The sequence below is a fragment of the Aphelocoma coerulescens genome, chromosome 7 (genome assembly GCF_041296385.1).
Source record: "Aphelocoma coerulescens isolate FSJ_1873_10779 chromosome 7, UR_Acoe_1.0, whole genome shotgun sequence".
NCBI lineage: Eukaryota > Metazoa > Chordata > Aves > Passeriformes > Corvidae > Aphelocoma > Aphelocoma coerulescens.
The window spans coordinates 13,186,027-13,213,102 of NC_091021.1; the positions used below are offsets into that span (position 1 = coordinate 13,186,027).

The following is a 27,076-nucleotide window of genomic DNA, read 5'->3' on the forward strand; positions in this document are numbered from 1 at the left end:
AACCAGGAAGAATTCCAGCCGACATACACTAGATTAGAATGACATTACTAGCAAACCTTAAAATTAGTTCCATTAAGCCAACCTTAAATGTCCTGCAGATCATCAAGCGACACAGGGTACGTAAGCTTTATCTTAGTGGAACTAATTTGACTATTGGCACACGATCTAGCAATTTCAAGAAATACACATTTACAGACACTTGCAAGGATGTCTCAATAGATTTTACAGCATTTATATACAAGCATACTCACATATTTGAGCACAACTGTGAAAAACAGTGTGTTGTGTCAGTGTGGGAAATAACACCTGCCTTTTCTCCACAAGTCCTGTGATGCAGCTTTTAGACAGCTTTCTTATCAGAGAGGAGCTTCAAGTACCCATTCAGCAATCAGCTCCTTATGGAAGTGGACGGAACCAAGCTGACAAAACCTGTATTGGTCTAATTAGCCTGGCAGAGCAGCTTCCTCAGACACCATTTTCTTTAACCAGGAAAGAAAAATGTTAGTACTGAATTGTCTTTCCTTAATAACAGGGGGCCTGAATGGTTATTTTTACTTCACCCTTTAGACAGCAAAATATCACTGCTTAAGGACCTTGAGCTTTAACATACAGCCTGAATTTAAGATGATATTTACCATATAAAAGGTAACAAACTCCTTTGGTTCTGTTCTAAGGGTTAAGGATGATCATCTTTACAAGGAGTTGTGCACAAAGTCCTACAATCCTTATGTAAACACCATTCCTATGGAAAATTATTCTGCATGAGGATTGTGCAATATAACTTTTAAAAGTATTAGCAGGGTTTTTCAAGTGCAGTGGTAAATTGCTGAACCCCAAAACATACAAGGCTGGCTACAGAATATTGCTCTTGCAGTTTGATCAAAGATTCAATTTGCCCATAGATTTTAATGTGTTTGAATCCACTGTCAGAAAAAACACTTAGGTTTTTTTTAACTCACCTTCTCCACCCCTGAAAACTTTCCTTTGTAAGAATACCTTCTGATGACATGATTAGAACTCATGATTTCAAAGGTATTGCTCTAGGGGGAAAGAAGTTGCAGAAGTGTTTGATCCTGTGTTGATGTTCTGAGTGGGCAAGAATTAGGCAAGAATCCTTTATTTTGTGAAGAAACAAAACTTCTTGTAAAGCTTTAGCTGTCAAAGTAATGCACTTTTTATTTTAATTAGGCCTTTTTAAAGATGTCATGTAACATTAAAAATCTGGCTTGTATTTTTAAATAAAATAATTACCTTTGTATATAAATAAATTAGTATTATATTATTGCTACTAGCAGAACTGTAAAGGACAGCACATAAGTCTCTATTATTGCTTAATGGTTAAAAAACAAGCTTACTGCACTGTATCCTAGAATAGCCAAGATTATTTTTAATGAGTTCTGTTACAAACACTAAAATACTTTGTGATTAGATGTGAATATGCTTGCATACGATTTCTTAAACACAAACAATATACAATGTGTATTACGTAATTAGCTTTTGCAGCTATAAAACATGTTCATATTAACCTTTGTCCTTCATTCTATCAACAATGACACACACACTGATCTTCCTTTGCAATGTCAGCACTGCTGAGCATAAGTGTATTGTTTGTGTGCATGTAGTTACGTATGTGTGGCCATGCAAGGGGACTAATGCTCCAGACCCCTCAACCACCGTGTGAAACTGTTAAAAATGCTTATGATGTCCCTGAAGAATCTCAGAGATCATTAATGAGGTCAATAGTACCTGACAGATCTCAAAGTGGGTCTTGCCTGAGCCAAACAAGTCCATTCTGTGTAACTTACAGTCAGTAGAATTTCAGTGTATTTTTGCAAATGAACCTTAAAGAATTTGTAAGCCAGGTTTGAAGTGTGATGTGTATGGATGGATGTGACATGCAGTAGAAACATCTTGTATTTTGGTGCGTGATTTTGTTAAAAATAATTGCTGCTAATGGTATCTGAGTAAGGGACTGGGTAGTGTAGCTTTGAAGTGCTTGTTGTGTGGCATGGCTGGGTAGGTTTGCAGTAAGGCTATTGACATGGCTTGCATTGGTCACGAGCTTTGGGGTTCTTTAGCAAAGGCAGCCAAGACTTTCTCCACTCTCATGCCTGAACTGTTTCTACTCTTTGTATGAGGAGTGGATCTGAAGCATCAGCCAACTCTGCCTGGGAGAGCTTATAAATCCAAGCAACTCAACATGGGGGCATCCCCATAACACAGACAAGGAACACAGACACCTGGCCTCAGAATTGTGCCTCTGCTGCCAAGCAAGGCATTCCTTGGAGTCATACACGAACAAGATGGGTGCAGAACCAGGAATCTGGGTGTGCCCCGAGGACCTTCTCAGTGACTTTCCTGTGAGCAGACAGATGAGCAGTGCCAAGCAGGGTGCTGAAGTCAGATTCCCCATGTCTCTGACTACTACCTTAGTGTCAGATCATTTTATCTCTGTTCAGAGAGAGTGGTTTTGATACCTTCATTGTTCTCTTTTTTCCCCTTCAAATGCTGAGTTATTAGGTGCAGTAAATGAATGTCAAACCTACAGCAGAAATTTTGGAAAGTTCTTTTTTTTATTCTGCATCAGCAGAAATTGAACCCACCTTCATCCTCCTCAGTACTACCTTTTGGGGGGATTACTGCCTTCTGAGAAGAAAGTCTTCTTGCTGACATCAGTGAGGCATTCACCATTTTGTACTGCTCCTTGAGCACAGACTGACATGAAGCAAATCCCCAAACACACATGCACACACTTTTTTTTTGGTCTGCTTTACTTTTCAGATATCCATCACGTTCCTTACATTTATACAGAAGTGACCCAGACTGAAGATTCATGTAGAAGACAGCATGTCCCTGGGACAAAGCATTCATTGGCAAAATGAAGCATATTCTAAACCAAGAAATACAAATGCATCATCTTTGCCCTCTTTTTGCCCCATCCAATGCAGTGTGCAAAGGATGTGAGTTTCTTTTGTCTCTTCTGGAGAGTTCTGTGTGTCCAATGAGCTGCCTGTTGTTCTGATAAAGCTGATGTCTAACTGCTGAGCAATCACAAAGGGCAAATGACCACCCAGTATTGTTCTTCTATATATATATTTTAAAAGATTAAATAGTCTTTTATTATGTGAATGACATTTCAGATGTGGGCTCCTCCACAACAGGCCATTGTATGTTTCCTGAATCACATCTCATCTGTGTCAGCACAAATCAAGACTTCAGTGACAATTGTTGCTATTTACACTGGCCTCAGTACAGTCCGAGGCCAATTCACCAGCTGCTCCCTCCTCCAGAACGAGAAAACTGTGCTCGTTTAACACTTGAAGTTTTTTGCTTTGAAGTTGTAAAGCCACTGCGTCAGCTGGTGTATATCTGCTGTAGTGCCCTGACTTTAACCCAAACCAGCTGAGGAGACACTCCCCCTTTCCCCACAGTCTCCACACACTTCCCCACCTTTCTAAAGCATGATCAAGCACAGGTGACACGTGCAGCAAAATCTGTACCATGAAAATCAAACAGAGAAATACAGAAGATTTAGGAAGTGCCCCTTGTGGATTGAACTGATAAGAATAAACTATGGCACCTACTCAAGAACCAGGAGTGTTCAGTTAAAATTGCCCCTGTCTGTAGGCATGGATAGAGTCCCTTACCTATAGCAGTGAAAAGTGAAAATAAATTCTCCCGTTTATAAAACAATTTCATCTTGCTTCATAAAGCAAGAGCTTATCTAGGTTTGAATAGGTGCCATGGCAACAATGTTACTGGAGTACTCATAGGAGCGTTTCTGGAGAGAGGAAACAGGATGAAACAAAAAGCTCACTGGTTATCTGCGGGCACAAGGACTTTTGCTGCTGACAAATACAAATTCTCCTTCGTCTTGTTTCTGGGTGGCTATTTACAGTTGCCACCACATTCATATACTTTCAATTTATACTGTTGTTGTTGCCCAGAAATACCGAAAAATGGGAGAAACCTGCTACAACTAGAAGGACTGATTTTAAAAATAGTTCAGAATTCCATTATATTTGTATCAGTTAAAAGAGATGAACAGTACAGAACTACTAAAACCACTGTGGTTACTAGAAAAAAATCTCAATACCACAAGATCTATATGTTCAGTAAAACCTATGCTTAAGTACCATAGTCCCTTTAAAAATATGCATGTCACAACCAACAGATAACTATGGCTCTGTTTTTGCTCTGAAATAACTGATTTCAGCACATTCCACCCAGGAGTGAATGTTCCACCTTTTTTGATCTCTGCAAAACACCTGCAGTTCTATTTTAATTCCAATATTCTAGTGTCAGTAAAGAGGTATTGAAACTGGAACCTCATTCATGCAAACTTAGGTGCATTGGTATTTGTGTGCAAAGAGAATATCTCAACATTAACACACAGTAAAATACAATAATACTTACTGCAATGACCAGAGAGGGGGGAAAAAAGTCAATTAGAGGGAAGTCCTAGTATTTTCTTGACTTTACCAATTAACCAGAGCCACATCTCTACGTCTCTGCATACAGAGCATTATTCAACCTCTTGTCCATGCAGAAACAGTTACCTGAGAAACAGGCTTTAAATCAATATCCAGTTTATTTAGATTCTGATTTCTTAACAAAAATCACACTCTTGCAATGAACTTTTAGTCCCTCTTTCCCACTAATTTATGAATATCTTTATCATTTTGAGACCAAGGTGGAAATTTTAAAGAGAGTTCCTGTATGTTTCTTGTGAAATGAGTGGCCGGAAAATTTCATACCCTGAGAAGGCTGGAGTTAGGGTTCAAAAGTAGTTTTCGACATGAGAAATCCAAGCAGGAGAAAACTGCAGATCATTAGGGTCTGCAGATCCAGCTGTTTATGGAGAAATTTTGTTTTTCCAAATACTCACTGTTCTCATATTGCATTAATTCACAAAACTGGTTTCATTTTTGCTCAGATGATACCAGTTTATTTTCTGTTAATGCAAGAACCCTCCTGACCCTGGCAGCCCACATCTTCTGCCTGTTTCTTGCTTTCATTTTAGATCTGTTCACACATCCTGCAATGCTTAACATGGATCCTTGTGAGATTTGCTGTATAATTTATATTTGTAAATCCTTCTCTCAATGTTTTCTTTTTGATTGTGTGATATATGACAATGATCTAACCTTGTCACCCTTTTGTATGTATACCCTTCAGATGATGTGGAGATTTCACAGGATGAACAATATATGACTTATTCTCAAGGAAAAAATTACCACATAATCCAGCTTTACCATGGCATTCTACTGTTTTGTAATAAGGCAAGATTTATGAATGAAATAATGTCTAATGGCAAGCAGCATGTAAAAACCAGGAATCATAAAAGGCAGTATCTGTTTCTTTGAGATGATCAGGACAAATACTTAGGTCCAATATTTCATAGCTCAGAGTGAAGGAAAGGTATGCTTCTAATTTTCTGACTTTTTTGTGGCCCAGGAATAAAATATAGTGTCTTTCTACGAGAGTCTGATCAAATATATGGTTGCTTTGTACAGCTGAGTTCACTGTCTTTAAGTAATTGGTATATAATTACTCTAAGCCCTATACTTTTTTTAACAAGCCTTCAATTCATTGAAAATCCTCCCCTGCTTCAGCAATTTAGTTTACTTAATGAATTATCTATTTTCATTTCACATGGAGTTGAGAACCTTGGCTTGCTACAGATTCAATACCCCCTTGAAATACGTTTAGTCAGTCAAACATCACAGCAAATGTCTGCGTTCCATCCACTAATAAGATACACCCATGGACTGTATGAAATAAAGCCATATACAGCTTACTTGTTCCTCACTCATTGAGAAACAATTTCCAGCCACTGCACTTACAAAGTGTTCAAGTGTGAATAAAGGTTAGAAATACATGTTCCCAAATCTGCAGACAGACTGTGAAAATGGTAGAAAAAGAGGCAGCTTACATCTCCAGTTAGCCTTATTGGCAGGTCAGCTAAAATCATCCATTTTGTACCTGTTTGGCTTAAAAAAATAGGATTTTGCACCTTTCACACCAAGCACTCCATGCAGTGACAAACCCCATAATTACAGACACAAAATAATTATTGTTGATCTTCATTGTGAGTCTCCCACTAATTTTAATAATGATTCAGGAGAGGAGAATGGTATTCTAAATATAGATTGTAATGCACAGAACAGGGGATTAGATCTTCCTTACTATGTGAATTGGACACCTGAAAAACCTAAGTTTATTTTCAGCAGAGTAGCTTTTTAGCATATGTAAAGATCCAAGAAACCCACAGCTCTGAATCTCTGGCAGCAGCTACATACTGCTTGGAACTCTGAATCAGTGTAGATGACATAGGAATGACATAAATTATTGAGAGAGCATAGAGCAAGAAATTTTAGTAAGCAAGGTGATCCTTATGGCAGACTACTACACTTCCACATTGCTTGTGTAAGTTTCTACCTACTTACAAGCTGTTTAAGAAAGAAAGAATATATAGTGATTAGCTAATTTAATAACGTGCTATGTCATTTTGTGCCCACTGGTGGCTAATTCTGTCCAGGTTGCTGGCACCTCTGCCTGAGTTCTGCCCCTGAAGTTATGTACCTACGACTGAGGACCCGACTGAAAAGCTTGGAGCAGCTGGAGGAAGCAGCTCCCCAGCCCAGGCAAGAGCCATGGCTGACACTGCAGTATTGGTTTGCAGGGTTGCAGCTTGAGCAGCACCAAGTGCTTTCTCAAACACAGCTCTGTGTGCTACCTGGCCCTCCAGCACAGAATATTTCAGACATCCTCCAGTGCAGGCTGAGACCACTAGTCCAGCTCAGAACAACAGAATGGCACTGACTACTCTGCTTTACAGACAATGCTTCCTTAAAGCAGAAGATCCAAAAATGGAGCATAACAAACTTCTCAAGTCAAGCAGGTGATGTCTGCTCTGACTGTTAAGTTTTACAATTGCATCAAATCTGTTTTTCTGCATGTGCTGCATTTCAGAGACTGAAATGCTGAAAAGCTCTCTGCTTTTTATGCCAGAAAGAGTGACAATGCTGCTTTGGTTGCACTGCTTCCTTTATAAATATACACCATATTCTATCTACACGTCCCACAAAAAGTTGGGCAGTGAATTTTTCCAAGCATATTGTTTCTTTCCACCTTATCTCATTACTGTAATACCTTTTCTTTATCATCATTGTAGTACCTTAACCATGTGTCCATGCTACTTCAGAAAGACAAAGAACACTGTGCTTGTAGCTTAGCAAGTGAAGCAAGGGCACCACGGTTAGGTAGCACATAGTCACTGTAGAAAGAATTGCTATTTCCCTGTTTCCCTTCATGCCCATGGGCCTGTGCTACAGTAAATTTTGAGTGAAGATCTGATTACACAGCAGAAACAAGCAAGCTGTTGTCGGAAACTTCAGCAACTCCAGCAGAACAAAATGCATTTTATCAGTTACATGTTACCAAGGACAGAAAAGATGTATCAGTTCACTCTGCTCCTTTCTATCAAAGGTCCAAAGCTGCTTTGCAGTTCTAGAACTCTGACAACATAATCAATTCCACCACTACGTAACAGGTCAGTGGAGATGCATCACAGTGTGTAATGAACAAATCTGAGTATTGCAACACCTCTTTGAACAGCACTAGAGCTAATATCAGAAACAGAGAACAGGAGGCAGTTTATAAAGGCATGGCAGATCTGTGTTCTTGTACTGAGAAGTACCAAAATCTATTACAGTAGCAGTGAAGCAAAGGGTTCAAAAAAAGAGCACACAGCAAACAGAACCATTACTGGCCTAAACGTCTGAAAACTGAGCGAGATTGATTTTTTCAGAAACTTTCTACATAACCAGATCTTTTAATATACCACTTAGGCTTAGTTATTTACTGATTTACCATATATAGTTCTGCATAAGGAACTACACAGGATGTTGAGAGAGAATCCTTCTAGTGCCTACTTATAGGCCAGGTTCCAATAGCACTTGACATAGTTACATCTTTTCCCTGGCCCAGCTCAAGAGAAATCTGATAAGGGGTATGCGGGAGGGGAAGCAAAGTACAGATTAAATAAGACACTGTAACAGCAATAGATATCAGGGTACTTTTTGGATTAATTATTTCCTTCCACTAAAGAAAATCTGCTCCCACTTCACAAGAGAAAACCCTCACTATCAGCAGGCAATGTTCGTTTCACTAACTTTTCTTACTCTATAATAGGGTGGAGCAGGCAGTTGTGAATAAAACTATTTATCTCTTCTGTTAAAATCCTTACAGTAATTACACAGGAAAAAGAGAAATCAGAAGACCGAAAACTCTTAGTTTATTTTAATTATTATCCTGCACAGTTGCTTCAGGAAAAGAGACAGCATCTTCTGAATAAATTTTTCCTTTCAAAAACTCAACCGCATCTTCTTTTGTCATTTCCTGAAACTTCTTGCTCTGGATCTGTAAGAAAGGAAAAGGAAAAAGTACATTATTTCGATTGTCCAAACTACCCTGTCCTACAAACCAAGTGCTCAGTGATGAGAAGGCCACAGAAGTTGTTGTATTCTGAAAACAAGTTTGCTTGAATCATTTATTCTATAAAAATCAGGGATATAAGCCAAAGACACGTAGGTTTCTTAGGTACAAAGCAATTCATGGCTTGATTTTTTTCCCCCTCAACTATTTATTTACTGATAATAGTAAGTAGTAGCTTGTCTTTTAGAGTTCCCCTCTCCTTTCTCCCTTAGTGACACCACCACTACCCTCTAACTAGAAATGATACACAATTATCACTCTGGAGAAAGCCTACCATTCCTGGTGAATCTTCATGCTTTGTAGAATAAGGCCTCATCTACCAAACATACTCATCACTGTGCTGATAACAGGATCAAGACAGAGACAGTAACAGGACTCTTCTTACCAGAATCACATGATAGCCCAGTTTATTTAGGTGCCGCTTCTTCATTGCCAGCTTTCCCTGGGGGTGTGTTGTGCCCAGACAGAAGGCAGACATAGGAGCAAACAGAAAAGCCAACCTGCAATCAAGAAGAGTAGGGAAGACTTCACTGTATAAATGCAGAATAATAATTTATAAGACAATGACTCAATTATGTCTGTTAACACTGCAGAATATACATGTCTTTCTGGTAGGCACAAATAGCAGGACTGCACAAATGCCATTATCCTCTTCCTTCTTCAGATTTAAGTAAGTTAGACTCTTCTCTTCCATGAGCTTCACACAGGTACCAGCATCTACCCAAATACCTACACCAGAATTAAGTACTTAAATCTCCACTTCTCCCACAATGAGAAGGAAATAGATCATTCAACATTCTCCATTAATTTGACAGATTCTGCATTTACTTTGATCCTTTGCTAATGATATTCAGAATCACTTCCTGCCATAAAAACCTGCTTGGAAGGGTGAGGAAAGCTGAATGCCTTGGAACACTGAGCTTCTGTTACACAATTCACCAGCTCTCCTTTTATTGAAAAGCAAACTGTACAAAATACATTGCTGTGCAGTGATCCAGCAGACAAATGTTAAGTGTTACCCAATTCTGCTTAAGTATTACTTAAATGATGTATGTCCTGCTTCAGTTACTGAGAGGTCATTCTTCTACACAAGATTAAATTAATCACCTAAAATGTAGATATGATGATCCTTTTTATTCAAATTGTATTTCAGTAGCTGAATTAACTGCCATAACATACCACTGAGATGCAAATTTTTGAGACTTGAGAGAACTGAATGTCTAATTGGACAAATACTTTAAAAAAAATTGCTATCTGCATTCATTAAGAGAGTATCAGATCACTGTGATGTTTCCTGCCTCTTTCTCTGAAATGTTAAGTGTTAGCCTCTGTTGGAAGAAGGTATCGAGCTGGATGGATTGTTGCTCTGCGCTGGCACGGCAACTTTTGCATATTCCAGTTAGCACAGATAACAACTGAGTTATTTACTTTGCTTCTGCAAATAAGTGAACCAAAGAAGTAACTGGATGGGACACATACAAAGAAAACTAGCCTGCCAGAAAAAAAAAGCAGTCAAAAAAAGACACCTCTGAACACGTGAGTCAGGATGATCATCAGTTGCAACTATGGGGAGCACTTTCTTTCTGTCTGAATCCATTCTGATTTCAAAATCTGAAAACAAAACAACAAAACATTTAACTCTGCAAGAGGTTAAAATTAATGTTCTCGTTTGAACCCATTAATTGTTCAAATTGTTTTCAAATGAACAGCTCATTTGAAAAAGTTAATAGACACCACCACTGGTCTGTTTCTAATTGCTGTTCTCTTAATAATTGAATTATTACTGATAGCTTTTCCCTCCCTGCAACAAATAGAAAGTTATAGCTTGCCCATCTCAAGAAGAAATAAATTTGTTTCTGGAAACTGCAGATTTAAGTTTATGGAGTGAAATCATTATTTAAAGAAACGACTCTTGATCACCGTCTGTCACGCCTACTCAGATTTTCCTGCAATCCAATTCCTCATTAGAAATACTTAGGAAAAAAATTATTACTAATACAGAAAAACTGGTAAGCTAGGTGAGGTGGCTGAAAAAAAAAAAAAAGGCACTATCAAAACATAAGAGAAACCAAAAGAAGGTCATATCCCATTTCATAAATGAAAGTAGAGCCTAAATCTTAGCCGGAACTTCAGAGAAGAAACAAGAGAACAAACAAGAACAAAAGAGGACAAAAGGCAGCTGTTTGACTTTGTTTCTAATATGATTTGTATTAAAATGTCAACTCTCTCGAAGTTGGCCACACTGGATTTAGGTACAATTAACATCTACTTGCTGATGCCTAAAAAGAAGTCCAAAGCATTTTACAAACAAGAGAAATTGTAAAAGTTATAGCAAATGGAATTAAAAACTTAAACAGAAGCATCATAAAAAGTAGATTCACCAATCAATGACATCATTTGTTAAAAGACTGTATCTTCAAAGTGTTAAACTTCTAATCACTTGCACCCTATGCAAATTTATTACCATCTCATTACTTTGGGGACTATAAATCCATATTAAAAATAATATGACAGTTACATAGCTTCATACCAATATGATATTTGTATGGCAGCCGAACATTTTGCCGAAACATGTTCTCGCCTCCCAGGAGTTCTATCAGTGCCTCCTGAGCCTTTCTGAGATTAAGAGATACTAATGAGGACGAATTCTCAGTCAGCACAAATGCAGGCTTTGTGAAAGAAGGGCTGTCAAGTTCCATACATGTTTTCACACAGCGAAGCATCGCTGCATTTTGTTCTTTAAGATCATCTGAAAAAGGTTACAAAAAATATTACATACAATGTATTATCCCACAGAATTTTTCATTTTATTATCATTTGTAGTCTGTTCTAGTACAGCAAACTCGACTTGACTACTCTACTAGCTGTACAAAATTGTAACGTGGAAACCAAATTCTTCTACAAACCATTCCAAGGACCTTATTATAACTCAGAGCATTCCAAATCCCACTTTTACTCACGATTCCAGGTACTAAAGTTAGTTTGCAAAGGTTAAGACTTCCTATGTTTCTAAAAATGCCTGAACATCTATTGACTATAGAACTCCTGTCCCTTACACATTTCTACCATTTCCACAAATCCCATCTTCACCTCTTGCATTTAATTGCACACCTACTGTTAAACTGTTTCCACCATGGAGCCCAAGACAATAAGCCTGATTCCCTAATGGAGGCCCAGGTCACTCAGATCACCATCACTACATTAACTTTGTCTTGAGTACTTCAAATTTAATATTAATCATGCTTGTGTTCTTGAATTTTGAATCTTTTAACACAGTTACAACCAATTACATACACAGGCAGACATCCTGTTGAAAACAAGAACATGACAAAGTAAGGTCTGACCTGACAGTATAAGTTCATCGTTGCTGTCCTTTTGCAGCAGCACATCAAGTGCATGGTGGGGAAGATATCCTAAGATGCCAAGTGAATACACTGCCTTCAGCAGTTCTGTGCTGGAAATCTGAGGCAGGCACTTATTCAAGCAGCTATGAAGAGTCTCAAAAAACCTTTTCCAAAAGCACAAGAAAAGTATCTCAAAACACAAATAAGGCTATATAAAATACATATTTCAAACAAAAATACAACTTGGAAATCTTTATTATCTTGTATAATTGTATTTTGTGTTATCTAACACTCGATTCTTACTTTGAGGATACAGCTACCTATCAACAGATTTAGTAGCCTGGTCAGTCTAGAACCAAGGTCTTCATTTTCAGTTAAAGAAAAAAAAAATCTTATTCAGAAAAAATGTGGAAAGACACAGCAATTTACCTTACAGATTAATTAAACAGGATTATGAGCTCTTTCACAAATGAAACCAAATACTAGTTGCCATACATTACTCTATAAGGACTATGTAACATTTTATCAGGCACTCTAAATGAAAACCTACAGATGCTTCTGGACTCTGGGAACATAGTTGAGTCGTGAATACACTCGAAGAACAATCAAAAGGTTTTTCAAGTTAAGGAATTCAGGGTCTTCTGTCACCTTCTCAGTAAAAATCTCCAGCAACTCCCTAGGCTGAAAGCCAAGTGTCTCGCAGGCTGAGAGAAAAAGGAAAATCTAAAACAAAAGATAGCTTTATAAGTCAAGAAAACCAGTGAAGTTGATCCTAACTGTTGATTTCATAGAACACATTTTTTAATGAAAGCAAATTTTTCCAAACTTTTGTTTCTTTACTTATCAATAGATAGAACAGCATTTTAAAAATGTAACTATCAACTTCATCAGATCGGTATTCATACAAATTTGTTCTCCAAAGATCAAGCACAAACATGAAGAAAGCTAAGACAGAAGCATCAGATACTCTATTAGTACCACTATACATTATTTGGTCTCAAATAATTTACCTGTCTTTTGTCCCAAAGGTAGGCAGTAGAATTAACATAGCCTGCTAATGCTGAGCACAGTTTTACATTACGGTACTGGAGAGTGTGACAAGCTTCCAGAATGAGAATTAACTGCCGAAATGGAGCATCATGGACATTTTCTGTAACAGAAGATCAAAGAAGGACAAATGATAAAAAGCAATGGGAGCTGTAGGTTGGAGACACTGACATGTTGGGGGAACAGTTTGGTTAAGGGATGGAGGATGGGAAAAATATGATAAGAAACTGTGGAAGACTGAGACTAGCTAAGCAAAGCTAAAACACATGAAGAAACTTGAGAGACAGAAGAAACCAAACTGAGCCAGAATCAAGCTACAATACATTAATCAGCAAAAGGGGACAAATTAACAAAATAAGCAAGAAGATTGTATTCCCAGCATGTCTTCTGTTCCAGGATTTTTGATTTTCAGCATGCACTAAAAAAAATGCTGAAGAAAGTCACTGTTCCCTCTGTGTATGCCACCTGGCCTGTGTGCTGAGTGTGGTCAAAGTCCTATGGGAGAAGCCAGGATGTGTGATTAAACATTGTGTCCTACCATGTATGAACAACAAGGACCCATAAAGGCTGTTCAAGCAGCCTTAACACTTCTGGGTCATTTCTATTAAGAATGCTATTTTGCTACCTTAATGCTTTCTGAGACACAAATTCTTACATATTTTAAGCATGAATCAACACATACTAACCACATATAATTAAGCAATGTATTGGAAAGGTATGGAAAGAGGTGAAAGCATTAGCTTTCATTTAATGTTTTTATGGGCTACAGTATGAGGTTAATTATTAAGCAGTACTCAATAATTAAATCCAGTAATCAAGGAAACACTATTTTCCCTTTAGTTTACCAACTAATCACACCAAGTCGCCAATCCATCCTGTAAGTTGTCAATTTCCAATTCAGATTTGTTATAAAATTTTATTTGAAATCTCTTTTTCTTGCTAGAATTAAATTCTTTTTCTTAAATCCTGTGTACAGAAAAATGTAAAGAAAAATATGTAAATCAGGTAAATGTTAAGGGCAGAGATGACAAGAGCTATTTGCTTTTATTATTGATCAGTAATTTTCTGTCCTGCTGCTTGTCAAATGGCTCCACATAACTACAATATCCTGTAAAACAAAGATGTTTCCTGAGATTTAAAGGAAATCAGAAAAGGGAGATGAGACAATAATTAGGAGGAATTTGGTATACAGAAGGGAAATTTAATTAACATAATTTTTTCTTACCCTGGATCTTTTTACTGCAGGCATTCAGGATTGGAAGGGAACAGTAATTCATTGCAGCAAGAGCCAAAAACATACGCAGAGCATTCGGAAAAGTCAAACCATCTATTTCTCTCAAAACTGCCATCTAAAGTGAACCAGAGTTTATTAAATCCTTCATTCTTCGGGTATATTATAATTGCTTTCTGGTGAAGACATTTTCACCAAAACTTTCCCAAAGTCCTTAGTTCAGATTTATATGAAAGAAAAAGAAGCAAAAAACAGTAAAAGCATAAAATATCTACTCTCAATTTCTTAATACACAATTATAGCAGGTCAAATGCTCTAGAAACATGTCAGTACACAAGTTTCCAGCAATTTGCCTTTATTTGGTTATTTTAAAAGAAAAAAGTCTCAGTAAAGGTCATTTCCAAATACTGTGAATACGTATCTTCTACCAACTCTTAAGAAAGTAGCAGAAATAAAACAAACACAGTCAACTTAAAAGTTCATAGTAGTCCAATTATGGTTTTGCATGTGCATGAAAGCTGTAAGCCTCCAAAGTGACCCAACAGTATGTGAGTGGCCTGTATTTAATACAAACACCCAGCTACAAATGTGCACTGAGGCAGGGAAGGTCAGCTCTGATGCCACAAGAGATTTCACTTATCAAAGCAGTAATTAGATTGATATAAATTACACAAAAAATGAAACTACAAAGTATATTGGTTATTAAAATACAGTATTTTTATTGTATATGTGTCAGAAGTTAAATGTAAAATGCATCTATGATAAGAAGTTACACTGTAAAAAAATAGCACCCTGTGGGCTCAGAAAATTAAGGGCTCCCTTTAGTTAACAAGTGCAAATGTTACTTTCCTCTCAGTTTATGATGTTTCATGAATGTTATTACAAACTCTGACATCAGAGCCCTTAGTTATGTGATGAAAACACTAGCAGGCCCTCTTTGAAAGAAGATTTCAAAAAGAGTTTTTAAATCAGGGCACAAACCCAGAACACCCTGCCATAAAACCCGCAACATGCTCCCAGCCATTGTACTTCCCAGGAGACCTTTCACATACACAGAAAAACAAGACCATGAGCTTGGGGAGTTCTGGCATCTCACTCCCACCAGTCCTCCTGCCCCCTACAGTTACTGGACACAGCCCCATCACAGACCAGTTTTCTGTCACCTTCTCTTCAGTCACAGGCTGGGCAAGGGAATGAGGAAACAGCCTGTCAGCTCTTCTATGAAACACCACGTGGCCAGCACAAAGAGGTAAGGGCACTGATGTTTTACTGCCTCAATTCCTCTTGTTACCAGCCTCCAAATATAAGTTCTTCCTACAGATATAGCTGGACTATGATGCATATAGCAAATACAGTTACCTTGCTATTACATTTTCTCTTTCAGTGTCTGCAAAGAACCATACACAATTTATAAATGATGCAACAGCATAGGCTTTTGTGGGAGTATAAATGAGCCTCCAACTAACTTTACCTCTAATTTCTTTTTCAGAAAAACTGGAGCATCTTTTCCCAGGCATTTCATCAGGTTCTGCAGAATAAAGATGTCTCTGATACTTGAAATGCGCTGCTCCACTAGTAACCTGATGGAGAAACACACACAAGAGCTCTCCTCATTCCAGCAGAAACAGGTAAGTAGCCCCATTCTTCTTCACTGACATACCCCCCAAGTTAAAGCTGTAATCCCCTGCTCCTCTTCCACCTCCTTTTTTTTGAAATGTTGGCATAACTCTACATGACGTAGCTGCAGCACAGATATTTTACACATAGAAATAATTATAAATGCTTTCTCAATGTTAATCTTGATAGATGAATGTTGTTGCTGATACAGCAGGGGCACCTGACCAGACTGCACATGTGACAGTGCAAATATGAGTGCTGTTAAGCCTCAAGGAATTATCACCCTTCTGCAGAAAAAGAAAATTGCATGTTTTTATCTTTAAATCACTGATGGGCAGGCAAGTTCTGAAACAGACAGGAAACTCAAGAATGGACACAGACAACAAATAGATGCAAGTTAGGAATGAAACCAAACAAGCAGTGCTGTGGGCTGCAAGAACAGAAGGAGGTAACACAGAGATCATATGCACAAGATGAAAGTGCACTCTCAGCACCTCCTTTTCTGGCTCGGTGGGTGGTACTGTAATTGCTATGTCTGAACCACCCTTAAATATACCTATACAGGTAAATATGCCTACAAAAATATGAAGTGTCACTTTCAAAGGCAGTGCACTGGTCTGAAATTCATCCCTGCAAATGGGCCAGAGTTACAGACATCAAGACAGAGAACTGTAGATGGGATGCCTGCTTTCCACCAGCTTTTAAGAACTGTGTACCTGTGCCTCCAGGGGAACCTGGTTTTTGGGTATCACTTCCACTTTCTCAAAGCAGAATGTGATACAGGGTCAAAAGCACTAATCACTAAAAGCACTAAAGCAAGTTTTGTGACTGCTTCAGTAAAAGCAATCTCATAGGAGTGAGCAGATTGGTCACACACACAAACCGCACTGGCCCAGAAAAAATTCACTACAGCCAAAGAAGTTATTCTGATAAATCACTACACAGAGGCACTTGCTGGATACAACTAGTCTTCATCTGAATTTTTACTTACTAAACTAAAAGAAAATATTCCCAGGCTGTTAAACAATGTTTTTCATCATGAAAAATAAGAGAGGTCCCTAGGTAAGATAGTCTCATCACCTCCTGTCCGCATAGAGGGATAGATATGTGAAAGGACTTGATCAACATCACAAAAAAACTACGCTAGTGGAGCTGCAGTCAGAACACAATCCCCTGCGGACCAGTCTAGCACCCTTTATCATTGGAAGCCCTCCTCCTTGAAACTGCAAAGACAGTGCCATAATTCACTGTCTAGCACAGCTTTTGTCTCATTTGATCATTTAAATCCTAAAACCACAGGATGTATTTTATGTGCAGACATACCCTTGATGATTTCTAACAGACATGCATTCAAACAACATTTAAATTCGAAGAACACATGAAAGACATATTTTTCTCACTGTAATCCAGCTTGAAGAGCGCTCACATTCTTGTCTTTATCCATCCCTGCCAAAGTAGTTGCCAAAACTGAGATGCATCGGTTATCAAGTTGATTGAGCTTCTCCTGTTAAAAGTTTTGACAATGTCAGATTACTTCAAACCAGTAAAAGTCTCAGAAAAGAAAAACTGACCACTCTTACTCTGCACCTGCCATTTTTTTTCCCCTCAAAAGTCAATTTACAAGCTTTAATCCTGCAAAGACTCCACAGGGTCTCACATCAGTCAAATTTAGTTGATTTGAAAGGGTAATGATTTTTGAGACTTCTCCTCTCTTTTAAATTCGAAATCAAGCAGTGGTTTCAAAAGTTAAGGAAATCAGAAGTCCACACAAATGAACTACGGGAACTGTTTCCATGGAACATCAGACCAAACCAGGGATATAATCCAACTCTCTCTGATGCTGCACAGCCTCCCAGAATTACCCACGAGGTTTCAGCCCAAATTTAGGAAAAGGATTTTCATACATACTTGGCACACTCTCACCAAAGTCTGGACCAGGAGCGTGTTCTGAGGCACGCCGAGGTGCACCACGGCGTGCAAGCTGAACACCAGGTCCCCACGCGTCATCCTGCGCGCATCGCGCAGCAGCTGCTGGCACAGCTTCACAAAAGCCGGGTGCTCAAAGATCAGCTGCTTCTCATAGCGCTGCTGCTCTTCTGACAGGTTTTTGAAGAGCCTCCAGGCCATGGTTAAACAGTTCGTGTAGTGCTTAATGGAAACAGCCGCCTCTGCAGCCAAGTCCAGCGCGTCGCAAGGACAGGTGCACTTCCGGAGACTGGTGAAGAACAGGTCACTGTGATCCTCTACACGCTTCGGTTTGAAGCTCTCAGAATCATCCAACTTTTCAACTTCCAAGGAGCTCTGGGAAGCCTTCTCACTTACCAAAGCCTCTGCACCTGTGCTAAAAACATCTGTCTTTTGAGATAGAAATCGAAGAGATGATCCATGCAGAGAAGGCAAAATATTTAAAAGTAATTTCCTGAAGTTCGCATTTCCCAAGGGATCCCTGTATCTGCCAATCCATAAAATATGTTTTCTTGTTGTGGATGAATATTTGGGAGTGAGCACAGAACTGTACCTATGCACGCATCTAACAGTATTTAACAAATAACTTATCTTATTATTCATTTCTGCTAATGCCTCATGAATAGATTTGAAACACCAACTCAAAGATCCGGTGACATTCTACCAGTGGAAACAGTTCTGGAGAAACTGCACAAGATCACTCATCTGTAAAAACAATTGAAAATTATGGATTAGTTACCAGACTTTCAATTCCCCCAGTTTCAATTGCCAAATCTATGCACTTTTACAGGAAGGGAGAAGACTTGATCAAAGATCCCCAGAAAATGGTTTGCAGAGAGGCTTTTATTTGGTCTCCTACATTTCAGTCAAACATCTCAGCACAAAGACAGCCCGGGCATCAACTCTTGCCTCCTCTTTGCCGCTCTGCCTGAGAGTTCTGCTGGGAAGCAGAGTGTTTTCCTAAATGACATTTTCCCAGGCACAAGCGTCTCCCGACAGGGCTCTGGAGGGTCCCTGCAGACCTTCACCAGCGGGTAACAGCATCCCGCCCGCCAGCCTGTCCCAGCCTGCCTGCCATCCCACGGGAAAGCCGCCTTCACGGTACACCCGCGGGCGCTCACTCTCCCGGCGCCGGGGAGAAGCCGCTGGGTTTCGGGATCACTTCCCGCTGGCCCTGGGAGCGCTGCCCAACAGGGCGGGACAGTACAAAAGGACAGAGGTCTTTCGGAGGCTTCGCACCGGCTCGGATCACGCAGAAGGAACGGCGGGGATAGCGCCGGGCGGGAACGGGCCGGGAAGGGCCGGGCCGGGACTCCCGGCGCTGCTGTTACCTCGCACGCGGCACCGGCGGGACACCGGGCCCGCTGCCCCGCGAGCTCTCGGCGGGCCTCGCGAGACGGACGGCGCGTGCCGAGGGACAAACTGCCTCGGCGCGCGGCGCGTTGCGGAGCAACGCCAAAGCGGCCGTTCGAGAGCGGCGCGCGCATGGCCAAGTTCGTGGTGGCGGGTGAGGGCGGACCCGGGACGGGCGGACCCGGCGGCAGCGCCTTGTACCGGGACCCGGGACTCAGGACCCCGGCGGGGCAGCCCCGGCGGCAGCGCCTTGTACCGGGACCCGGGACTCGGGACCCCGGCGGGGCAGCCCCGGCGGCAGCGCCTTGTACCGGGACCCGGGACTCGGGACCCCGGCGGGGCAGCCCCGGCGGCAGCGCCTTGTACCGGGACCCGGGACTCGGGACCCCGGCGGGGCAGCCCCGGCGGCAGCGCCTTGTACCGGGACCCGGGACTCGGGACCCCGGCGGGGCAGCCCCGGCGGCAGCGCCTTGTACCGGGACCCGGGACTCGGGACCCCGGCGGGGCAGCCCCGGCGGCAGCGCCTTGTACCGGGACCTGGGACCCGGGACCCCGGCGGGGCAGCCCCGGCGGCAGCGCCTTGTACCGGGACCCGGGACCCCGGCGGGGCAGCCCCGACGGCAGCGCCTTGTACCGGGACCTGGGACCCGGGCAGGAGAGCCCCGGCAGCGCCGGCAGCTTGTACCGGGCCCCGGGCTCGCCGTGCTTGCAGCGGTCGCGCCTCTCTGCGGGCTCACCCCCGTCCCTGTCTTTGCAGCTCTCCGGGAGCCGTGTCCGCACGGCGCGGGGCCTCAGCCGGTCCCGCGTCAGCGTTCTCCCCATGAGCCGCCGGTGACACTTCAGCCTCTCTGTTGCTGTCCCCACAGGGGTGGCCTTCTCGGCCCCTTGGACGCTGGCTCGAGAGTCTGTTTCACCTGCAGAAGTACCCCTCCTTAGCTGGCTCGCATTGAACAACGTTTGGTTTTTTAAGCCCTTATCACTGAATGTCAAAACCATCCATTTGTGTTGTTGCTATGTTCACAGGTAAGGCAAATTGCCCTTACTATGCTAAAGCTGAACTCCTGGCTGACTATCTCCAGACTAACTTGCCCAACTTCAGGGTTCACAAGATTACTCAGCACCCTGACAAGTGGGAGGTAAGGGATTGTAAGTCAAGTTGCTGGTAGGTGCCCCACTGCTCTACAAACCAAGAAATGTGCTTATCCGTAGTATATTTCTTCTTCTCTTCTATTAGAGGTTTGGTATGTGGCTAGAGGTGCTGCAGAAGCAGCTTTGGCTGTGAGAGCCAGCCAGAGGGAAGGTTGCAATGTTTTGAGCAACTGACTTCTCTGAGTTTTACCACAGAAGATGGGCACAAAGTATGGACCAGCCTAAATGTGTATTATGTCAGTAAAAAGTTCAGTGTGGTTTTGGTTGGTTGGTTGGTTTTCTGGTTTTGGTTTTTTTTTTTTTAAGTATAAATGGCTGTTCAGCCTGTAAATCTTTTGCTCACTGTGATTACATATATCTTCAGAGTTCTTACTTGTCAAGAGCCTTCATGGCATTCAAGGCATTTGAATTACTGTGAAAGTATGAAGTTAAATATTACATATTTGTTTACAATGTGGATGGGCCTTTCTGAGTACTTACACTGTAGACATGCTGCCTATAAGGCTCTGAAAAAACTGCAGTCTTACTCCATGAGATAGACAGTACTATGATATTTATTACCTCATATATTATGCTTGACACTTCCGCCAAGTAACTTGAACAGTTAAGTGAAAAGCAATTGACCTCTTCAGCTTACTTACCTAATGTGGCTAAGTAAGAATCCTCAGATTACTTGCTGCTTCACAACATTGCTTGTCTTCTGTATCACTAAGACAACTAAGTGAAATCAAGACCTTCAGGTGAGCCATCCCAGTGTATCACCATACCTTGCTTTGTGTTATTCCCCCATTTTTTTACCCACTGGTACATACATTCTGAGGCACCCTGTCATCATATATTGAGAGGAAATAGTAAGAATGCTTGTAGCTGTACTGTTTAAATGTTATCAAATGTGAAGTATTAAAACATCTGGTGGGGATGTTTAAATCAGCAGTGGCTCCATGACATTTGTGAAACAAATGGATGGGAACACAGTCAGTCTCCTATCATTTGGAGAGAACTGTTGGACCGTGGAGGGAAGGGTCAGCTTCTGGGAGGACTTAATGATTTTCTGGCATATGCTCAGGTAACAAGCTGCCTTTAATACTATAAGCCCATGTTTTACAACATTGTTGTTCCTTTTCCCTCCTTCAAATGTAAAATAAAGCTATTGTTAATGTTACCTTGATGGGTTTGAGCTGCCATTTGATTAGAGATCATCTTTTTGTTCTTAGCAGTATTATGGCATCACTTCAATGATGCTGAGTGAGGAAATGTTAGACATTGCTGAGGAGAACCTGCAGGCGCATCTTGAAATTGTAAAAGAGGATGAAGAGATTAAAAGTCTTATCAAACCTATGCAGATCTGGATCACCAGGTGAGAGTGAAGAGAGTATCTGTGAACTTTTACTCAGTTCAGAAGATGGCACTTTTTCCTATCACGTATGAAGTTAAGCACAAATCCCTGTAATTTGATTGTTTGACTTGGGTTCTGCACCCCTCACTATGAGCAATGAGTATATAACTTAGAAATAATTTATGCTTTTGTTACATTTTACACCAGTTCAAATGAGGGGTGTGAACAGGCATCATTTAGACCTCAGATCAGTTTAGGGAAAAAGCAAGTATTTACAAAGTAAGCTAGAAATTTTGTAGTGCAACCATCTTGCATTAAATGTTATTGGAAATATTAAAGTAGGTAAAATCTCTTGCAGCTTTACCTTCAGAAATTCCTGTATTTCTAGTAATCTTAATAGAGCACCTTAAAAATTTGTGGTTCTATAAAGACATCAATTTTTAAGTGACAGCATTGAGTGAAATGCACAGGATGGAAAAGCCTTCAAATGAAAGGAGGACCCAACTGTTTTAATTCTTAACCTGTTAAAATGACAAAAGGAACAGTAAAGGATCCAAGCTAATGATATCTTTAAATGTAATCAAGTACAAAATAAACACCTTTATGTTTATGTAATACTTCCAAACCAGCAGTGGTTCCTTGTTAATGTAACTTTTCTACATATTCTCTTATCAGTGCATCAGTTCCAATCTGTTATCATCTGATCCCTCTGTTGGCAAGTGGAGAAGTGTTTGGGATGACCACAGAAATCAGTATCCATTTGCTTGACACTGACCAGTTTAAGGAAATTCTTCACAGTATTGTAATGGAAGCTGAAGACATGGCATTCCCACTCCTCCGCAGTATTTCAGAGCACACAAAAATAGATCAGGCTTTTATTGATGCTGATATTGTCATTGTTCTTGATGATGTCCTCTTGAACCTTGAAGTCCAATCCCTTGAGAACTACATCAGAGAAGTGAGTGAGATCTGCCAAGTGTATGCTCCCCTGATTGAGAAGAATGCCAAGAGTGAGGTCAAAGTAATTTCATCAGGAAAAACCTTTGCAAACCTTAAGGCAATGATGTTAAGGACGTATGGCCCATCCATTAGGCCTGAAAATATCATTGCCATTGCAACATCCTGGGAAAGTGCAGCTAAAGCCATGCTGGCCAGGAAGCTGAATATGAACACAGCAGGTGAATATTTACGTGGCATTTGGGGAATTCAGCGCACCTTTGGGAGTACATATTTCATTCCAGAACACAACTGATGTGCATGCAGAAATGCACAGTGGTGCACCCATTGAATTTCGTGGCTGTACAGAATGCCAGGGTGTCTTTTGCTTGCTCTGGGATGCAGCCCTGCCACTCTGGTGTGTATTTCATGCTGGAAATATGCTAAGGAAGACAGTTGTGTTGCAGGTTGGGAACTAGGACTTCAAGATTGCATTTGCACTTTGTAGTGCATTGTTATTTTGGAGCTGTGAATAAACATGACAGCATACTGCTTTGCAGATAATGAGAGTAAAGTAGAACTGTGTTGTAGTATTTTTTTGAGGTTAATTAATTTTCATTCTCAGGTCAACTGTTACAGCTTGGTTATATTTGCACAGTTCTGCACATAGCAAAGGTGTGCTCTGACAGTCTGCTCAGCATCAGTATTCTGTAAGTGTTGCATAGGTAGAACTGGTCATTGATGACAAGTCTAGATACTTTGGAGTCTAATAAAATAGAAAAGCAAGTTAATAAGCTGAATAGCCTATCAGCAGGTTATTTGAGAAAATCCTTTTGCACCAAAGCAGGTAGTTTTTATTTTTTTAATGAATGTTTTTACTGTTTATGTATTTGTTTTTACAGGATTTTAAAAGGAATACTGCTGTATGTTTGCAATAGGATTTGTTACTGTTTTTAAGAGTTGAGTATTTACTAGATTTTGTCTATTATTTACAGTAACATGATATAAATTAAAGTTCCTTTTCTGCTTGTGATGAGGTTTCATATGTTATGGAGAACTTGGTTGCATTTTTCAGATCAAATAATTTCTGGTAGCAAGGCAGGGCACTGATTTGAGTAATTCATCTTGAAAGGGATTTCTGAAGCCTATTTTTCTGAAAGTATTTGTCTCTTCACTAATCTATGTATTTTCCTTTGTTACAGGAGTTAAAGATGTGATTGTTTGGGGCAATATTACTGGCTCTAACTACATTGATTTGTCACATGCAAAACTTTATGGATATGACTGTGCTATTCGAGGCCCTGCTAATTTTCAGCGTCCTTTGTTGAATGTGATTTATGATAGGTACAGTACAGATTTATTTCTTTAAAGTAAAATTGAATAACTGCTTTTAATCCATGTTTATCTGAACCGTGTAATAAAGCATCAAGAAAGGTTTTTGTTTTCAAGATTTGTCTTTACTGATTGGCACTATACATAAAGGAAAACACAAGCTGAGGTACTCCATCTGCAGAAGAAGTTGAGTAGTTCCTAGTGCTTTACATAGATCTGACTCTCCTGCCAACTTTGTTTATGACTATATTTTTCCTACATTTTAAGTGGGTTTCTCTTCTATCATGAGCAGTTTATAAGAAGTAATGAAAGTTCAGGTAGTGACTTAGATGTCTAGTTTGCATGAAGAAACTTTGAAATAGTATTAAACAGATACTTGTACCTGAATTACATGGAATAGGCCTGAGCATATTAATGTCGTCAGTTTCCCAAAACTGATGATTTGTTAACATATGTGAAAAGGATACCTGGCAGCTAGATAGCTTCCTGTGTAAAGAAGAGTAGCAGAGAAAGGGTGGGTGCAGTGAGAGGGCTGCAGATGTGACATACACCCAGGCCTGGCTATCTGGAACTCCCACTCTGGTCTAGATAGCATTTACTGGAGAGCAGACATTTCTTTTGTTCTTTTGTTCTATGCTTGTACTGAGCCTCAAATGGTTCATGGCTGAGTTCTTACATAAGACAGTAATATATAAATTACATATAAAATATTAAGTAACACAGAATATAAATTACAATGATAATTGAGGTTTCTACTTGAGTAAATGACCTAACTTTCATAGAAAAGTAGTACTTGTTGTTACTTTTTAAGCTACTTTTTGTTAGACCGTTTTTTTTTCTCTGTCTGTAAATGCCATGCCTTCAGCAGCGAAGTTTGAGTAAGTGTTGACTATTTTCTTTCCTCAAGTTTAGGATTTTTTTCCCTAGGAGACTACTCTTCCTGCAGTCATCTTAGTTTTTCATCCCTTTTTCCCCATTTTTTTGTTGGTAGTGAATGGATCCATTCAGAATTCCTATCTGCACAGAGTACACTGAGTTCCCGGGTGTCTCGTTGTACAGGAATGTTACCTGCTCATGCAGTAGCCACTGTACTGCGATACTGGTTCCATGGCTCTCCTTCTGAGGAGATCATTTCTGTGGGAATACTTAGTGAAGGTAAATCTATTTTTGCTTCACGTGTTCTCTTGTAGCTTTACCTGCATATAATAGCTTTCCCCTATCTATAATGTTATTTTTTAACCAATATTTTTAATTTAATAAAAACTTGTTAAACAAGTCGTGAGGCTAAGAGTTTGTTTCATGATAAGAGCTTCAAAATCTAACAGATGATACTCACTTTTTACAGGCATCTCTTAGGTTAATATTGTCTTTTTGCAGATGATCTCTTAGTTTTTTAGTTAAAATGCTTTTCTGATGTGTTTTGTGCAAGAACTCTTTATATCTCTTAGAGCCTAGGCTATAAAAGTGTGTTCTTCTTGTGTAGTTATGTGAACCAATAAATGGAATATTTCACAGCAGCCATTTAAGCCTTATGAAATAAATAATTTTTCCCCTTTTTTAAGATGTACAACCGATCCAGCAGTTGTGTTACAACTCAGGAAAGACACCTGTTGGAGATGGTCCAGAGGAGGGCCACACAAAATCATCATGGGGATGAACACCTCTCTTATGAAAATAGGCTGAGTGAGTTGAGGTTGTTCAGCCTGGAGAAGAGAAGGCTCTGGGGAGACCTTATGGCACCTTCCAGTGCTTAAAAGTTCTTATAACAAAGATGGGGACAAACGTTTTATCAGGGCCTGTTGCAATAGGTCAAGGGGTAATGGATTTAAAGTGAAGGAGGGTCAAATTAGATTAGATTTTTACAATGAGTATGGTAAGACACTGGAACAGGCTACCCAGAAAGGTGGAAGATGCCCCAACCCTAGAATCACTCAAGGTCAAGTTCGATGGGTCTCAGACACATTTGAATATGTCCCTGCCCATGGCAGGAGGGTTGTACTAGAGACCTTTAAAGGCCTCTTGCAGCCCAAACGTGTCTGATGCTATGATTCACGTACATCTAACTAAAGTACAAAGTTACAGTAAAAGGGACTTTCATTTTTGAGCTGTAGATTGAAAAAGGCAGTCTCCATTTATAATGAGATCTTATAGTTGCAGACTTCTGCAGGTCTGTAGGACTTAATGTCAACACTGGTGAGGATGTAATCAGAAATAACATGTTTTGTCATTTTGTCCCCCTCTTCTTCAGGTCAGTTTTGCGTTCCTGAAGGAATTGTCTTCTCTATGCCAGTGAGGTTCCAAAATGGTAACTGGGAAGTCGTGACAGAAGTAGAAATTAATGAAACGACCCAAAAAGTTCTGGGACGTTTATCCCACGAGCTGGTTCAGGTGAGGATTTGAGTCTCATGTATGCCCATTCTGCCACCTATGGGCATGTTGTGATGCAACTTTGAACACAGAGACGTTTAAGTGTTAGATGTACAAACTGCACACATGCACTTATGCTTGGTAGAGACCGGGTATTTATAAGTGTAAGGTAGTATTTGTGTATTGAAATGAACAGACATTTCTTCTGCCAAAAAGGAGATGATAAAATAAGTTTACTTATGTAAGTATAGAATTTGCACTCCAAAGTTCTGCAGGCTTTTGCAAAACATAAATATTACCTTTAATTTAATGTTTCCACATTTTGTGCTGATTTTGCTTATGTGGTATTCAGAGTATTTCTATGCCAGAAGATGTATGTTTTGGCATTTTTATGGCTGTGACTCTGCATGACTGAAGGCCAGACCTTACTAGAATTAGGGATTTTTCAGAAAATACAAAATCACTGAGCACTAATTTAATCATAACCTTCTTGTCACTTAGTGAGGCAAAAAGAAACTATTTATACTACTGAAATATTAAAAAAGACTGGTCCCAAACTCTACATTCTAGCTTTAATCAGATTTTGTGATCTTCAGTCATACTAGTAATGTATAAGAATTATTTTGTTTTAACATATTTTAAGTTTGTGCTAGAAATTATAGCAGATTAAAAGAATGGGTGATATTAAAAATGCTTTTTTTTCCATTTAGGAAAAGCTCGTTGCACTAAAGGAAATAAGCGAAATGCATCCATATGAAGCAGAATAGAAACTCCACATCTTCTCCCAAGTGTTTCTGTGCTGCTTTTCCTATTTAATTTGCTTTTCAAGTTCTCTGTCCTCCTTCATCAGAAAAATAACAGATGAACACTAAAGCATGTTTTAGTTTTGTTTTTTCACTT

At 40.0% G+C, this 27,076-nt stretch overlaps 2 protein-coding genes across 4 annotated transcripts; one reads left to right on the forward strand and one right to left on the reverse strand.

Annotated features, from left to right (window-relative positions):
- Positions 1-8,276: 8,276 nt before the first annotated feature.
- FASTKD2 (FAST kinase domains 2) lies at positions 8,277-19,097 on the reverse strand. Of its 2 annotated transcripts, none has more exons than XM_069022215.1 (12): positions 19,035-19,097; positions 17,647-18,408; positions 17,139-17,242; positions 15,593-15,701; positions 14,116-14,239; positions 12,854-12,993; positions 12,394-12,566; positions 11,844-12,007; positions 11,030-11,248; positions 10,026-10,110; positions 8,885-8,999; positions 8,277-8,424 (listed from the first exon to the last, which is right to left on the reverse strand). In XM_069022215.1, exons 2-12 carry the CDS (start codon positions 18,304-18,306, stop codon positions 8,305-8,307), a joined length of 2,013 nt encoding a protein of 670 aa, XP_068878316.1. In that variant the 5' UTR covers positions 18,307-18,408; positions 19,035-19,097; the 3' UTR covers positions 8,277-8,304. The 2 variants fall into 2 exon arrangements, with proteins under 2 accessions (XP_068878316.1, XP_068878315.1); XM_069022214.1 differs by having other exon boundaries at positions 18,943-19,073.
- Positions 19,098-19,188: 91 nt separating this feature from the next.
- On the forward strand, positions 19,189-26,965 carry MDH1B (malate dehydrogenase 1B). 2 transcript variants are annotated; one of them, XM_069021497.1, is made up of 9 exons: positions 19,189-19,210; positions 20,080-20,192; positions 21,137-21,271; positions 21,420-21,562; positions 22,217-22,719; positions 23,680-23,821; positions 24,801-24,964; positions 26,058-26,197; positions 26,887-26,965. In XM_069021497.1, exons 1-9 carry the CDS (start codon positions 19,189-19,191, stop codon positions 26,941-26,943), a joined length of 1,419 nt encoding a protein of 472 aa, XP_068877598.1. In that variant the 3' UTR covers positions 26,944-26,965. The 2 variants fall into 2 exon arrangements, with proteins under 2 accessions (XP_068877598.1, XP_068877597.1); XM_069021496.1 differs by lacking the exon at positions 19,189-19,210 and having other exon boundaries at positions 20,040-20,192.
- The last annotated feature ends 111 nt before the right edge of the window (positions 26,966-27,076 follow it).

Coding starts and splice junctions, on each gene's coding strand:
- FASTKD2 (XM_069022215.1), bottom strand. CDS start 18,306: ATGAATAATAAGATAAGTTATTTGTTAAATACTGTTAGATGCGTGCAT. Junction 17,243..17,646: donor CTTTGGTGAGAGTGTGCCAA/GTATGTATGAAA, acceptor AACTTTTAACAG/GAGAAGCTCAATCAACTTGA. Junction 15,702..17,138: donor GCTCTTCAAGCTGGATTACA/GTGAGAAAAATA, acceptor TTTCTCCATCAG/GTTACTAGTGGAGCAGCGCA.
- MDH1B (XM_069021496.1), top strand. CDS start 20,040: ATGTCAAAACCATCCATTTGTGTTGTTGCTATGTTCACAGGTAAGGCA. Junction 23,822..24,800: donor TTGAATGTGATTTATGATAG/GTACAGTACAGA, acceptor TTTTGTTGGTAG/TGAATGGATCCATTCAGAAT. Junction 26,198..26,886: donor TATCCCACGAGCTGGTTCAG/GTGAGGATTTGA, acceptor TTTTCCATTTAG/GAAAAGCTCGTTGCACTAAA.